The sequence below is a fragment of the Vulpes lagopus genome, chromosome 6 (genome assembly GCF_018345385.1).
Source record: "Vulpes lagopus strain Blue_001 chromosome 6, ASM1834538v1, whole genome shotgun sequence".
Taxonomy (NCBI): domain Eukaryota; kingdom Metazoa; phylum Chordata; class Mammalia; order Carnivora; family Canidae; genus Vulpes; species Vulpes lagopus.
The window spans coordinates 45,376,334-45,394,049 of NC_054829.1; the positions used below are offsets into that span (position 1 = coordinate 45,376,334).

Here is a 17,716-nt window from a genome sequence, read left to right on the forward strand (position 1 = left end):
CGGAGCCCTGGGCTCTTCCCCCTCACCTTTCTCTATCCTCAGGCGTGGGTCTCTGAGATGTAGAGCCCCATGGAGAAAGGCTTTTAAAGTTTCCTGTGAGTCTTTCCTTCCTTAGGGCACTTCTATTAACAAAATTCTAAGGTAAATCAATGGGTTCCTATTTCCCCACCCATCCTGTTATGTGTCATCATCCTTCTCATGTTAACCATGAAATCAATGGGTGAGGTGCCCCTATAGGCCCTTGCAATGAAATTGACTGCATATGAAATGAATTTGAAAATTCCATTTATTAAAACAAATACATTGTATGGGATGAAAATGTGCACATCACATTCAGCTTTTCCCGCTTTCACATTTCTGTATTTTCCTCTCTTTGAAAGACACACTCCATAGATATTGTATAGGAAAAATGTGAACAATCCTTGGGTTGGAAAACATTAATGATACGTAATAACTTACCATTGCCAGAAGCAGCTTGAAGCAAATATTAAAAAAAAAAAAACTACAAAAATCTAAGACAACATGCTTAATTTCCCCAAATCCCATTTGTGAATAGGAGCATGTGGAGAAATGGTTTTTAATTTTTTCTTGGTGAGCAATCTCTTTCAAATATTATTATCAAAATTAGTCTCAGGTCATAGTACTATTTTGCAATTTCTAATTTAAATGATATAATACTTGATTTGAAACTGAAAAAAAAAAGAGAAAAAAGAAATCAGAGTTAATATTGCAGATGTGCAAGATTTTTTTTCCTAACATGAGGGTTATTGTTATAGTTTAACTGCATGGCAGATTTTCATTACTATCCAATACATTATACACAGAAATTAGGGCCTTGAATAATTAAGTTAAAATTTCCTATTAGATAGTTATGCTGGTGGAAATGATTGTTGGATTTCTAACAGAATTAAAGCTCTTTAGAGGTATAAGTCATCAAAAGATTTCTTTCCCCCTTAACAAGTAAAAATACCAATAAGCAAAAACTCATATAGACACTCTGGAATTATAATACCATACTACAGGACATGAATATGAAAAAGCTGAAACATTTTCCTTAAATTCAGAGGGGCTGTGTATTTTCTGCTCTTTCTCTTCTTTTGTAAACAAGGTCACATGCAGTTTGGAACTTCCTTAACTTTTAATTACCAGAGCCATATTATTATGGTGCTTCCTTCAAGTTTTAATTCCATTTTAATTGCTCCAAAGATCTAGATTTACATAAAAATATAAAACATCCCTCTAAGGAAAATAAATGGTGTGGATTATGAAAATCCTTACAATGATGCCATAATCACCATCAAAAGGTGCTTTATTCAAGTTTTTTTTTTTTTTATGTGACCACATATTCAATTCATGTTTTGGCTAATTTTAAAAATGTGATACAGTTTTAGCTGATTCCACAGTATTACTAAGCTAATGGTACAATACAGCATATAGTTTAATAAATACTCTGCCAAGGTCTTCCTACTAAATCTTCATTAGTGTCTCACCGCTCACCGACTATTACAACATCCCAAGGTTTGAACAGAAGTATCTGGTTATAGAAGTACATTCATACATTTTGCAAGCATCTCAGCATTCCTTTGTTCCCTGCCCTAGGTGTGAGCTTTAATTGGATGTATTTATTCTTTTACCATCATGCCCATAAAAGGAGCTAATGAAAATATTTACTAACCCCTTCAAAATCTGTCCTTGGCATATTAAGCTTTTATATCTTCTCTTTTTCTTCCTTTCCATCTTTTTTTTTTAAACAGAAGAGAATGAAAAGAAAGTAGAATTGATTTGGAAATGGTCTTTTGCAATTTTAAAGTTAACAGTGAGATGTAAGAGCAGTCCTCTTTTGCCTAAGAATGGCACAGAAAAAAGTGACACAGGTTTCCAGGACCTTCCATTACTGAAGAAGGCTAGAGCTGTAATGAAAAATCACTTTCAATATTATCTCTTGGGGAGAGAGAGCTCTAGCTGCAAGCAAGTTGTAAATAAAGACTGAGAGACTCTAACAAACAAGATGGAGAACAAAACTAGAAATGGTTCTATTGAAAAATTTTGTGAGTGAAAAGCGAAGACCATCTCAGAGGCAAAAAGAGCCAGAACCCCTTTTGGTGTTGCTGACTGTGGGGTGAAAGGGGGTCGTATCTGCCCCTCTCCCTGCCCCTCACCTGGCAGGTGAACAGCCAGGATTCTGAGAATGGGTCTTCTCTGGAGCCATTGGTTTATTTCTCCAGATACTTGAACAAATAGAACGTGTTCTTTCAATCTAGAATTTCCACGATTCAGGGAAAGATGAGATTTGCTCTTACACTATGACAAGAATGCCTCCCAAATGATGGTGAATTCTTCCCTTCTCCTGCTTGCTGTTTCTGGGACTGCCCTGGATCCTAGATACAACCAAAATGCTTCAGATTCTGGAAAATGCGTGGAAGAGGTGTCTACACCACTGTGAACTCAGAGGTATTCTGGGCATGGGTAAGGCTCTGAGGTAATCTCAGTTTTCAAGACACTGAGTTTTTTTTTCTTTTTTAGCTTCTTTTCTCTCTCATTTTGGTTCCAAACTTTAGTTAAAACCACAAACCTTCTGAATGGATGTAACATAGGGACATTTTCATGCAGTATTACTCAAAAATTGTCACAAATATATGAAAGCACCAGTCACAACACATGATTTACTTTTACTTGCAGAATCAAAGCTATCATGTACAAATGTTAAGAAGTGTGATAAGAGAACACAGACAACTGGCATTTTTTTTGTTATTACCATGAGGGTCAACCACGGGGAACATCTCCCTAAATATTTGGGTGCTCATCCTTGGAGTTCAGTCTTACAGACAAATCCAGTCTTATCTCTGTACTACTCTAATGGGAAGGGGTGGAAGGAGAGGGATGAGAGAAGAACAAAAGAAAAAGGCACAAAGACTAAACATCAATGCCATTAAACCAAACTGCGGCTACACTGGACAATTCAGCTTATCAAAGGGTATTCTAAAGGCAATATTCATTCCAAGAAGGTCATACATATCTGAGCTCAGTACAGCTGTCTGTTTTATTTTTATTTTTTAAATATGAAGCAGAAACATAAGGTTTGGGGAGGGATAGCAGAAAAGAAATGAGGCGGATTTTATCTTTACATATTCCCCTCCTCCAGGCGGTTCTGCAGTGATCAGATCTCTTAACTCGGGATGTGGTTTGGCTTTCATTGTCATCAAGGGGACCAGTTCTTTAAACATGCATAGCCTGGAGTTTCCAGGATGGTTCTCCTCCCTCTCTTTAAATGCTGTGGACTAGAAAGGCGCCCACTTTGCTAAAAACTCGACATCAGTGTCCCAGGAGCCCTGAGGCTCTTCAGGCTCCTCGTGAAGACTTAAAGGATGGCGCAGAAGAACTTCTTCTCCCTAAATGGGTTTTCTGAGGCCGGGACGGGGGTCAGCAGGGGGTCTTCCTTGGCATGTGCCTCGCAGTAGGCCATCAAGTCTGCGGCCGCCTTGGATACCTGGAGAGGAGGACAAGAACAATGGGACCTTTAGAGGAGCATTTGCGGAAGCATCCACTCAGGTGCATGCAGCCAGGGCCCAGACTTCCGAGTCTACCTACCCCCACCCCTCCCAGGACTTCGGCTCAACTCCCAGGGGCACGCATCACTAGCTCACGGGAAAATGAGGCTGCGCCCTCAACCTCCTTAGGGCCCCCATTTGCTCATCTGCAAAGAAGGGGGTTGGTGATCTCGATCTCATGGGGTTGTCTCCAGCAGGTCCGGGTCTCAGGCGAGGTGAGCGAGGCACAAACAGAATGGAGTGCTGCTCATTGTTCGGGTCTTGTGAGGATCAACCTGGCATTGGTATAGCCCTGGCAAGGGGAGGGGGTCTGCTTAAATTTTGTGCCTCCTTACTCACCTCATTCTAGTTACTCCCTGCCCTGGCTGCAAGGGTTAAATGAGATCGTCCAGGCAAATGGCTTAGTGCCTGGCACATACTAGGCTTTCCACATGGCCTAGCCATGATTACTATTCCATAGTTGTACCTCCTTGCTTCTGGAATTGTTAGGATGCATGAAGCCATGTTGGTTAACTTTTTATTTTTATTTATTAAAAGATTTTATTTATTTATCTATCTATTATCTATCTATTATCTATCTATCTATCTATCTATCTATCTATCTATCTATCTATCTATCAGAGAGAGAGAGCGCACGCGAGAGCGCGCACAGAAGCAGGAAAAGAGGGAGAGGGAGAAGCAGACTCCTGCTGAGTAGGGAGCTCCATGTGGGGCTTAATCCCAGGACTCTGGGATCACCACCTGAGCTGAAGGCAGGCACTTAACACCCTGGAGCCACCAGGTGCCCCTGATTTCCTTTTTAAACAAACACATCAGAATATATATGTGGTATATATAAAACAAAAAATGCACATATATAAAATATATAACTTCATGTATTTTCATATATTACAATATATACATATATATCATTATATATAATTTATTATACATCTGATAAATATATTACTTCAATCCAATACTGTATCCCTTAGGGAATCCCATTGTGAGGTTGGTCAGTGATTTCACTAATGCTAATGTTTCTCACATTTCTGTAGCTTCTTCTTGAGAATTATCTGGAATACCTTCTTTCAACCAGCCTTGACAATGGCAAATTTTCACTACTTGAGGGTGGACTTAATTTGGGAAAATAAACTAAAGGTCAATTATGACCACATCTGGGAACTAGGTGGGTGATCTACCTGAGGAATGTCATTTGGGCTCAAAAACCCTAAATGGAGTTTAGGAGTTTACCTGACATAATATACTTGCACTGGAGATCATTCCAAAAGATTTTTTAACATCACTGTACTACTATGATAGTCTTTCAAAGTGACCACTGAAAGGATAATCCTCTGTGAGAGCGGGATGGATTATATTATTGCCAAAAAAAATTCACTGCCCCACCCTACAGGTGGATTATACATACCCACACAATGACATCAGAGTTGCTCTGGTCAATGAGGTATGAGAGAAATGATATGGATCACTTTGGGGCAGAAGTATCAAGAACCGATACATAGTTTGTCATGCTCTTCTCTCTGCCAATTTTTCCAGCTGAAATTATTTGCTGAGAATCACCTTAATTGATTCAGAGGTTTTGAAACATGTTTTTTTTTTTAATTTTTATTTATTTATGATAGTCACAGAGAGAGAGAGAGAGAGAGGCAGAGACACAGGCAGAGGGAGAAGCAGGCTCCATACACCGGGAGCCCGACGTGGGATTCGATCCCGGGTCTCCGGGATAGTGCCCTAGGGCCAAAGGCAGGCGCCAAACCGCCGTGCCACCCAGGGATCCCCCTGATTCAGAGGTTTTAACAAAAGGCATAGTGGCCATATCCTTGATTTTTGCCTTGCCTTATGGCTGAGTTGATTACAGCTTTGTCACTTAAAGGCCTTTCAATTTTATAGTTTACTGCTTTCATCTTCTAATCCCATAAGTCTTTGAATTTTTGGACTCTCTGTTCCTTTCATCACAGGCCAGACAGAGGCAATATTCTGAATAGAGGCTGCTGCATCTGCCAGGGTCCATGATCAAAGTGACATGGTGTGGTGTGGCAGCTGATCTGTAAAGGACATGTGGTGGGAATAAGAAGTATATCTTTGTTGTTATAAGCCCCTAAGAATGGGATGAGAGGACCTTTTGTTACTACGACAAAACCTCATCTACCCTGATTTATACAAAGAGATATAGGTATTATTAGATGTGTACTGGTTTCTTCAGTCTGCCTTAACAAATTGCCACAAACTGGTGACTTAAAACAACAGAAATTTATTTCCTGTCAGTGCTATAGACTGGAAGTTCAGAATCAAGGTTCCCACTGGAGGCCTAAGGAGAATCTGCTCCATGCTTCTTAGCTAGTGCCTGGTGGTTTCCAGCAATCCTTGGTGTCCCTTGGCTTATATATGCATCACTCCAATCTCTGCCCGTATCCTCACATAGCCTTCTGTCCTGTATGTCTCTGTCCTCACATGGCATTCTCTTCTTTGTCTATCTTCAAATTTCCTACCTACCAATCCTTGGATTAGGGCCCACCCTAATCCAGTATGAGCTCATCTCAACTTGATGACATCTACAAATATTCTACTTCCAAATAAGATCACATTCTCAGGTTCCAGGTAGGTTTAGGGGCACTATTCAAGGCAGTACAATATAGTTATGTAAAAGTCAGTCTTACCTTTTTTTTTTTTTTTTTGCATTTAAAATGACCTCTTATTTACCTTTTTTCCAGCTTTGAGATATAATTGATATATAATAGTGTGACTTTAAGGTGTACATTGTAATGATTTGATACACTACTATATTGTGAAATGATAACTACAGTAGGTTAATTAACAGCTCTCATAATTACCTTTTTTTTGTATGTATGTGGTGAGAACATTTAAGATCTGCTCTTTTAGCAACTTTCAAATGTATAATACAGTATTGTTAACTGTGGTCATCATGTTGTCCATTCTATCCCCAGAATTTACTCATCTTATAACTGGAAGTTTATAGCCTTTGACGAACATCTCCCCACTTTCCTCACCATGCAGCCCCTGGCAACCACTATTCTACTCTGTTTCTGTGAGTCAATTTTTTTAGATTTCACATGTGAGTGTCTTTCTCTGTCTGATTTATCTCACTTAGCATAGTGCTGTCAAGGTCCATCATATATCACAAATGGCCACGTTTCCTTTTTCATGGTGGAATAATATTCCATTAGTATGTATATAATACAGCTTCTTAATCCATTCACCCAAAGATGAACACCTAGGTTGTTTCCATATCTTGACTATTGTGAATAAAGCTGCAATGAATATGAGGGCACAGATATCTCTCTTTGAAATCCTGATTTCATTTCCCTTGAATATATATCCAGAACTGGAACTGCTGGATCATATGGTAATTCCACTTTTGACTTTTTGAGGACCATCCATAGTGCTTTCCATACTGACTGCACCATTATACATTCCCACCAACAGCAGATAAGGGTTCCCTTTTCTCTGCATCTTCCCCAACACTTGTTATCACTTGTCTTTTTTGGTAATAACCGTTCTAACAGGTGTGAAGTGATACCTCATTGTGGTTTTGATTTGCATTCCCCTAATTAGTGATATTGAACAGCTTTTCACATACATGTTGGCCATTTACGTGACTTCTTGGAAAAATTTCTACTCAGTTCCTCTGCCCATTTTTAATCAGATTTTTTTCCTTGTGTGAATTCTTAATATATTTTAAATATTAATCCATTACCATATATATGGTTTGCAAGCATTTTCTCCTTTTCCATAGGTTGCCTTTTCATTTTGTTGTCTTTTGTTGTGTAGAACCTTTTTATTTAGTCTCATGTAGACCTTCTTAATTATTTTTGCTTTTGTTGCATGTACTTTTGGTGTCATATTCAAGAAATCATTGCGAAGACCAAGGTCAAGGAGCTTATCCCCTATGTCTTCTTCTAGGAGTGAGTTTCAGGTCTCACATTTAAGCCTTTGATCCATTCTGAGTTAATTTTTGTGGTGGTGTAAGATATGGGTCCAGTTTCATACTTTTGCATATGATTATCCAATTTTTCCAATATCATTTATTGAAGAGATGATCTTTTCCTATTAAGTATTCTTGTCAAATATTAATTTTTGGTATATACTAGGGTTTATTTCTTGGCTCTTTATTTTGTTCCATTGGTTTTTGTGTCTATTTTTTATGCCATACTATTTTGATTACTATGGCTTTGTAATAGAGTTTGAAATCAGGAGTGTGATGCTTCCACTTTTGTGCTTCTCAGGACTGCTTTGGCTATTCAGGTTCTTTTGTGGTTCCATATGAATTTTATTATTATTTTTCTATTTCTGTGAAAGATGCCATTGGAACTTTAATATGGATTGCACTGAATCTATAGACGGTTTTGGGTAGTATGGACATCTTAACAATACTAATTCTTCTAATCTATGAACACAGACTATTTTTTCCTTTTATTTGTGTCTTCAGTTTCTTTCATTAAAGTCCTAGTTTTCAGTGTACAGCCCTTTCACATTCTTGGGTAAATTTATTACTAAGTATTTTATTGTTTTGGTGCTATTATGAATGAGAGTTTATTTCTTTTTTTGCTATTTAATTCTTTTTATTTAAAAACATAATGGATGTCTGATGCTGATTTTGTATCCTGCTACTTTACTGCTTAGCTTACTTTGTTGATTAGTTCTAAGTTATTTTGTGTGTGGGATCTTTAGAATTTTCTATATATAAGATCATGTCATCTTCCAACAGAGACAATTTTACTTCTTCCTTTCTAATTTGGACGCCTCTTATTTCTATTTCTTACCTGACTTCTCTGGCTAGGACTTTCAGTACTATGTTGGATAGGAGTGGTGAAAGTAGGAGCCTTTGTCTTGTTCCTGATCTTAAAAGAAAAGCTTTCAATTTTTCATCATTGAAGATAATGTTAGCTGTGGGCTTGCCATATATGGCCTTATTATGTTGAGGCACATTACTTCTATGCCCAATTTATTGAGTTATCATGAAAGAATGTTGTATTTTGTTAAATGCTTGTTCCGCCTCTATTGAGATGATCATATGATTTTTATCTTTCATTCTATTAATGTGATATGTCACATTTTGTTGATTTGTTGCACCATCTTTGCCTCCCAGGGATAAATCCCACTTAACTGTAGTGTATGATACTTTAAATGAACTGTTGAATTTGGCTTGTTAATATTTTGTGGAGATTTTTTGCATCTATTCACTAGGGATATTGGCCTATAGTTTTCTTATCTTGTAGCATCTTTATCTGGCTTTGATATCAGGGTAATTCTGGCGTTTTATAATTCCTTTGGGAGTATTCCCTCCTCTTCAATTTTGGACGAGTTTGAGAAGGATTAGCATACATTCTTTTTAAAATATCTGGTAGATTTCACCAGGGAAACCATCTGGTCTTGGGCTTTTCCTTGTTTGGAGGTTTTGATTACTGATTCAATCCCTTTACTTTTTATTGGTCTGTTCAGATTTTCTATGTCTTTATGATCTAGTCTTGGAAGGTGTTATGCTTCTAGGAGTTTATCCATTTCTTCTAGGTTGTTATTCAATTTATTGGCATATCATTTTTCGCAGTAGTCTCATGATCCTTTGTGCTTCTGTGGTATCAACTGTAATGTCTTCTTTCATTTTTTGAGTTTTCTTTTTTTCCCTCAGCCTAGCTAAAGATTTGTCAGTTTTGTTCATCTTTTCAAAAATCAGCTCTTAGTTTCATTGATCTATTCTATTATTTTTCTGATATCTATTTCATTTATTTCTGCTCTTATCTTTATTTCTTTACGTAACTGCTAACTTCAGGCTCAATTTGTTTTTCTTTCTTTCTTTCTTTTTTTCTTTCTTTCTTTCTTTCTTTCTTTCTTTCTTTCTTTCTTTCTTTCTTTCTTCTTTCTTTCAATAGTTTATTTATTTATTCATGAAGGACACACAGAGAGAGAGGCAGAGACACAGGTAGAGACACAGGCAGAGGGAGAAGCAGTCTCCATGCAGGGAGCCTGACATGGGACTTGATCCCACAACTCCAGGATCATGCCCCGGGCCAAAGGCAGATGCTCAACCACTGAGCCACCCAGGTGTTCCAATTTGTTCTTTTTTAAGTTCCTGAGGTTTAAAGTTAGGTTATTTAGGATCTTTAATTATTTATTTTTTAATGCCGGTGACTATTGCTATAAACTTCCCTGTTGGAACTGCTTTTGCTGTTTCTCATAAGTTTAGGGATGTTGTGTTTCCACGTTTTTGTCTCCAGATATTTTTTTTTTTATTTGCCTTCTAATTTCCTCTTGATCTATTGGTTTGCTGTTCAGGAATGTGCTGTTTAATTTCCATATATGTGTGAATTATCCAATTTTCCTCCTGTTATTGATTTGTAGTTTCATACCACTGTGGTTGGAAAAAATGTGTATTCTGCTATTGGATGGAATGGTCTGTATATGTCTTTTAGATCCTTTTGGTTTAATATATAATATATATATATATATAATTAATATATATTCAAGTCCAATGTTTCCTTATAAATATTCTGTCTGGGTGATCTATCCATTGTTAAAAGTGGGATATTCCCTACTATTATTTTATTGCTGTCTATTTCTCTTGTCAGGTCTGGTGATATTTGCTTAATATATTTAGGTATTCTTGTGTTCATGTATATTTATTTATGATGGCTATATCCTCTTGATGAATTGACCCCTTTAACATTATATAATGACTTTGTCTCTTGCTACATCTTTTGGCTTAAAGTGTTGCTCTTTAATTGACATTACATTGCTTGTAAAAATATTTTTATTTTGCTCCTATTATGTTTCAGACATTGAGTTTTCTCTTTTGATCCACACAATAATCCTGAGGTTGGAATTGTTAAATTCCTTTCATAGGTGAAAATTAAGGCTCAACAGATTGCTTGAATTGTTCAATGTCATACAGCAAAGTACATGGCAGGAAAAAAAAACTGAACCCTGATGTTTTGCCATTAAGCCACAGTTATCTACATATGAGCTACTCAAATGCAGGGCTAGTTCTAAGGGTTGAATTTGAAATTCTTTGTGCATCTTTATGAAATGCTACTATGATAGAATGAAAGAAAACAGCCTGTTCTTGTCTTAGCTCCTCCAAATGCAAGCAAAGGACAGACTTTCAGACTGAATCTCAATTACTTTTTTTTTTTTAATGTGTGTGCCTTTTACTTGTTTGAGCCATAGTCATTATTATCCCAAACAGGAGCTCAGCTGTAAGCAGCAAAGACTAGGCAACAGTAATATCTAAAATTCACTTATTAAGCAGAAATCCAGCACCATCCCTACTCTTCTGCAATGCTCACACAAACACAGCCCTACCTTAGAAATATTGCAGGTTCAGTTCCAGACCACTGCATTAAAGTGAATACCACAATAAAATGAGTCAAATGAATTTTTTGGTTCCCCAGGGCATATACAAGTTATGTTTACACTATACTGTAGTCTATTAAGTGTGCGATAGCATTATACCTAAGAAAACAATGTATATGCTTTAATTCAAAAATACTTCATAATTAAAAAATGCTAACCATCATCTAAGCTTTCAGCAAGTCACAATCACTAGTCACAGATCACCAAAACAAATAATGAAAAAGTGTAAAATATTGCAAGGATTACCAAAATGTGACATAGAGTCACCAAGTGAGGAAATGCTATGGGAAAAATGACACAAATAGACTTGCTCAATGCAGGGTTGCCAAAAACCCTTCAATTTGTAGAAACCGCAGTAGCTAAGAAATGCAATAAAGCAAAGCAAAATAAAACAAGGTATGCCTGCATGTGGCAGAAATGTTCAAAATCTTTTTATGATATAGTAAGTGCTATATTGGGCAAAATTAACAGCTTAAGAGTTGCTTATATCTTATATTTGAACACTTGATTCTGAATGGTTTCTTTCTCAAAATATTGTATGACTTTTATCTTGTTTCCTTAACTAGATTGCAATTCTATGTGAGTGAGAGTCCAACACATTGTCAGAATCCTAGCAGTAATGAGAATAATTACTAATATTTATCTGCCCTTGCCACATGTCAGAACTGTGCTAACCACTGTACATACAGTATCTTATTTAATCCTTACAACAATATTATGGGTCACAAGCTATTATTCTCATCTTAAATATGTGAATTTGAGGCTTCATTAGGAAGGTGTTTACCATAGGTGTCATAGCTCACAAGTGGCTGAGCAGTGAGTCTTAGTGTTCCTGACTTAATCCTATGGCTACTCTTCCTTTCTAACCCATAGTGTCATCCTTGTCCCCTACCTTAAATGAGTCAAGCAGTAGTCTGCCTGGCAAGTCTCTTTCTGACTATCTCTACTATAACATTTTGCACACAGTGCCTTTTACATTATATAGCCCTAGGCCTACTTCCTTTAAGGTTTCCCCAGTAACCCTAGGCAATCTCTCTCTTTTCTGTCCTGTTGATTATTCCTCCAAAAATATCTCAAATTTGTCTCCTTATTGTCATGGCTGTTGTGACTACCCAAGTTTAAGCCTCCATCTTCTTGCTCCATGTTTACAGAAATAACTCATTAAATAAAAAGTGATTAATTTGGGTTTCCAAAGGAGTCTGCTAAAAACTTAATGTCTGTGCCCTCCAAAATGTATATGTTGAAACTTAAGTCCCAATGTGATGGAATTTGGAGTTTCTCATGAATGGAATTAGTGCCATAAGAGAGTATAAGAGAGATCACTGAGTTCCCTCGCCCCTTCTGCCATGTGAGAACCTAGTATGAAGTCAGCCATCTACTAATCAGGAAGCAGGCTCTCATTACACATGGAATCTGCCAGTGCCTTGATTGTGGACTTCTCAGTCTCCAGAACTGTGACAAAAAATGTCTGTTGTTTAAAAGGCATCCAGTCTATGGTATTCTGTTATAGCAGCTCAAATGGACTAACACAGAGTCAACAGATAGAATTTAAGGGGGTGGTTTATGAACATTGATGATAAAAATTACATCTCTATCTTCACTAACCTCAAGCATCTCTGTCCATTACATTCCCAGATGTAGACAATACACAACACTAGCATTAGCAGTCCCTCTGACTTGATTAGCTATAGAAATCAGGTATTTCCCATCACATTAAAAGTTATTACAAATATCTCAACATTTCATTTATGTTCGCCTACTTTATAATTACAGACCCACTATAAGATCTCATAAAGTTAATAAAGGAGTACATATATAACTCTATCACAAATGTTTTTCTAGAAAATATTCTGATAAATTGTATTCCCATATGATTAGTTTCCTTTATAATTGAAAACATTACTCTGAGAAGGAGACCATATGCTTCAGTAGGCTGCCAAACAGGTCTAGGGCAGAAAAAAGTTTAAGAATCTCAGTTGTAAACGAATTCCCTGCTTTGACTACCGTGCCAAGAGTAGTATTTTCCATATTGCAGCTAGAAAGTTAATTTAAAAATATAAATTGGCTCATACCACTCTCTTACTCAAAACCTCTAATAGTTTCCCATTGTACTTCATAGAGAACCAAAACATCTTAAAACAGCCTGTGGGTCTTGCACGCTTTGGGCCTGCCTATCTTTCCAATTTCATGTGTGGCATTCTTCCCTCCTCACACACGCCTCCGCTAATGTTATAGAAGCTCCAAACTCTTTTCTGTCTCAGAGCTTCACACATACAATTCCCTGGAACATTCTTTTCCCTATTTTCTCAACAGCCTGACTCCTTATCTTCCTTTAGGAGTCAGCTGAAATACTGCCTCTTTGCAGAGTCTTTAATGACCACCTCATCCAATAATGACTTTCCTCATTATGTTCTTTCATCCCATTCTTTTCCTTTATAGGAAAGCATTTCTCACAATTTATAATGACAACCATTGTTTATCTGCTGTTTGATATTTGTCTTTCACTTTAGGCAGTATAGTCTATGAAGGCAGAAACTATATCTGCTTTATCTACCACTGTATGATCAATGCCAGACATGTGATAGACACTCAGATAACCGCTGAAGAAGTTCTCAAAGATAATCTTATTCAACAAATATTCTGTTCAACTAATATTTACTGAGTACCTAATAAGCCAGGCATAGGTCTGGATACTTGGAATAATAAAGGATCAAAATACCCAAAGATTTCTGTTCTTGTGGAACTTATGTAATTTTCTAGACTTTTAAATTAAGACTATGATGAAAAAAATACACCAATTACACTGGGAAAATATAGGAACAAGTAGTTTTTAAAGGTTAGGCAACAGGCAGCACAAGGCATTGATCAGTGAGAGAAGGGAGATAACATAAGCCCCATGATTGTCCCAGCTTACTGTATAAAAGGGTTTTTAGGCCATGGCATAGGGAGGGATCACCAAAAAAGAATTAAGGAAACTCTTTGAGTTGAGGGGAGAGTAAATAGAGAAGAAAGAGCTACACAGACACAAAAAGAGAGGAAGAGAGAAAGAACGTGTGAGCTCTGGAGGCCTCCGAAGGATTTCTTTTGAGTCTTTAGCTGAATACTGATTAGCACATATGTGAGAGAACCTGCTTGAGGCTATGCAAAAAAAAAAAAAAAAAAAAAAAAAATCAGAAAGGATCAAATAAAACAATCCCTGGTGATCACACAGGACTGGAATAGTTTGTACCTCCCTTGATGAAGTATAAAGATCTCATAACACTGGGGGGTTGAGTAGAGTCCTAAAAAGGGTAGTGCTTTAGGTGTAGTATCAAACTAGTCTAGCTTAAAGGCTGATATGGACTACCAATGTTTAGTAGTAAGCCTTGATTAGATCAAAATGTTTTCAAGTAACTTAACTGCACCATAGAACAAAACCCCAGAATATTAGAAGGAACACAAAAAATTTCAGTATGCCACAGTGTCTAGAATCCAATAAAAAAATCAGGCATATAATTAAGTAGGAAAAAATCTCTCCCATATAAGGAGAAAAATTAATACAAAGAAGACCCAGAAGTGACACAGGATAATAAAATTGATAAGGGTGTTGTTAAGATAGTTTTTGTAAAATAAATAAATAAATAAATAAATAAATAAATAAATAAATAAATAAATAAAGCTTTTGTAAACAGTGCCCATAACATCAAGAAGGTGTAAAAAAAAAAAAAAAAAAGAAAAGAAAAACATGATAAAAAGAGACAGGAAAGATATTTAGAAGACTCAAATCAAATCTCCGGAGATAAATAATACATTGGATAGAATTAGCAGCAGACTTAGACACTGCAGAAGAAAAGATGAGTGAACTTGACGACAATAATCGGAACTCTCCAAAATGAAGTATAGAGAAAATAGACAGAAAAAATATGAACAGAGCACCCAGCTAGAAGATAACATAAGGACCTGAATACACATATAACTGGGGTCTCTGAAGGACAGAAAGAAAATTATACACATATAACTGTGGGTGCAGAAGGAAGAAACAATATCTGAAGACAGTGGCTGAAAAAGACATAATAGTTGATGCGAACAAACCTAGAGGTTCAAGTAACTCAACAAACTCCAAATGAAGAAACATGAATCAAACTATATCAGTGTACAGTATAATCAAATTGCCTATATAGTATTTAAATGGGAGAATGGAGAGAACAGAAAAGAAAGCATAATTGTTACAGAGAATGTTAGAAGGTAGTAAGTTTTAATTAATTAGTAAATTCAGAGAGGAAGAGAGGGGACGGGAGGGGCAGAGAGGGAGAGAGAATCTCAAAAAGGCTCCACACCCAGCAAGGAGCCCAACACAGGGCTCAATCTCACAATTCTGAGATCATGACCTGAGTGGAGATCAAGAGTCAGATATTAATCGACTGAGCCACCCAGGTGCCCCAAAAGGTAGTAAGTTTTATAAGGAAATGAAAAATAGAGCAGGGTAAAAGGGATTAAAAATGTGTATGTGTAGGGGCGTGGGGAACAGATTGCAATAGTTGGGATTAATTGAGAAGATATTTAATCTTTTGATAAAAACTTACAGAATGAAGGGGAGGCACTGACTTGCATTGTAAAGGAGCACTCTAAATGCTGTGTGGAAAACAGTGAGTACTTTGTGGGAATCAAGGGTCAAAGTAGAGACTGCCCTGGAGACTATTGCTGTAATTTAAGAGAGAGGTGGCAGTAGTTCAGAGGTGGTGTGAAATGGTATAATTCAGGATAAACAGTATTTGAATATAGAATCACCAGGAATTTATGATGTACTAGAGAAAGGGTATGAATACAAAAGAACTATTAAGGATAACTCTTATCAAAGTTTTTGGATTGAGCAAATGGATGAAACTGTTCTCATTTCAGCTGGTGAAAGCTGCAGGGAAGAATTTTGGGGTGAGATCAGGAATATAATTTTAGTTTGAAATTAAAATATCTGTTAGTGAGATATACAATGCTGGAGTTTGAGAGAGATACAGACTAGATCTATAAATTTGAGAATCAAGGCCATATAGAAGGTACGTAAAGCCTTGGGAATGAACAAGATCCTCAAGAGAGTAAGTACATTTAGGTAGGAAAGAGAGAGACAAATACTGAACCCTGGAACACTTCAATGTAAGAAGCTGGGGAGCCTAAGGGGAGCCAGATAAGGAAATTTAGACACAGTAGCCTGTGAGAATGGGGACAGACGAGAGCCAAATGCTGGAGGAAATGCTTCAGGAAATAAGGAATCATCAACCATGACAAATGCTGCCAGTAGGTCAAGTACGATGAAACTGAGAATTAAGTGTTAGGTTTAGCCATCTGCAGTCATCAGCAACCTTGGTGAGAGAAGGTTCAAGAGAATGGTGGGAGTGAAAATCTCATATGGTTTACAAACAAATGGGGCATCCTCCTCCTCCTTCTTCATGAATAATTCAGCCTTTAAGGGATTGGGTGGGACTAAGCAAAGAGGAATCCATAGGTTAGGAGGTTAGGAACCCACAGTGGGATGTCAGAGCTTGAGGAGGGTGAGGAGAGCATCTATACAGAAAATAGCCAGGTGAAGAGTGTAGGAGCCTGAGGGGGATGTGAATGCATCCACGTTGGGAGGAGATGTTGTGGAATGGGACTTCAGTTCCCTACAGGATAGTTGGCCAAATAAAGACAAGGGGATCAAGGATCCTCATGGTCAGTGAAGGGAGTTATAAATATGGGAAGTAGAAAGACAGAATATACTCTGTGGTGTAGGGCAGGACCTGGTAGTGTTGGTATGAACTCGTGGTTAAGTATACACAGATACAAAGATAAATAAATAAATGCAGATGTAAAAGTGTGTGTATACAGTATTCACACTGTATACACACTGTATACACTAACTCTGTCCACTGAGAGGAACCTGGAAGAGCAACACTTCAAAACACTTCAGCAATGAGAACATCTAGCATCCAGATTTTCATTTCTAAATAAAAAAAATCAAAGGAACTAGTGCTCTTGGAGAAAAGGGTGATTCCAGGGTTGGGGCAGGGAAATAACAAGAGGACCCTACATCATCTTTTTTGTGCCAGACACTAAGGAAGCACTCATAGAATGATGGAGTCATGTCAAAAGCACACGGTACCTAGTTTTTTAGTCTGTGCCAATTAAAATATCAAAATATACGATGATAATAGCAGATTGTAAATCATAGAATAAAAGAGGAAACCATGCGTCCATATCAATATAATTAAATAAACTTTAAAAAACAGAATGTTTAATGAGGAGTGGGATAGTTAATACAGCCTCAAGGTCTCTCTCCAAAAATCTAAATATTTATTAACTATGAAAAACAAACGAACAACTTTACATGAAGAAACTGGAAGTTAACACCTTAATTAAGTAGTCAAAGTTAACATCACCAGTAAGTGACAATTTGAAATCATATGCCAATGATAAAATGTAATGAGACAAATAACCCCATCAATTCTATATTAATGTCCCAGTTTTGTTACCTGAATTTAATCATAAGGAAATATCAGACAAATCCAAATTGAGTGCTATTCAACAAAATGGATAGCCCATAATCTTCAAAAGTGTCAAGGTCACAAAAGTCAAGGAAGTCTATGGTCAGAACAACTAAATGTAACACATCATGCTGTGTTGGGTCACTACATGGGTCCTTTAGCTAAAAGGGATACTACTAGGGTGATTTGCATGACTTAAATGGGCTCTGAGGATTAGAAATCAGTAACATATCAATGTTAACCTCCCAATTCTGATGACTATATTATGATTATGTAGAAGAATGTTTTTATTTATAGGTACCACAC

General features: G+C 37.0%; 1 protein-coding gene across 2 annotated transcripts in view; it reads right to left on the bottom strand.

The window, feature by feature from the left end:
* Positions 1-268: 268 nt before the first annotated feature.
* GNG2 (G protein subunit gamma 2) overlaps positions 269-17,716 on the bottom strand; it is a 114,109-nt gene continuing 96,661 nt past the window's right edge. For both annotated transcript variants that reach the window (XM_041759834.1, XM_041759833.1), the window contains exon 4: positions 269-3,487. In XM_041759834.1, the coding sequence (XP_041615768.1) occupies positions 3,359-3,487 (129 nt within the window). In that variant the 3' untranslated portion in view covers positions 269-3,358. The remainder of the gene's footprint in view (positions 3,488-17,716) is intronic.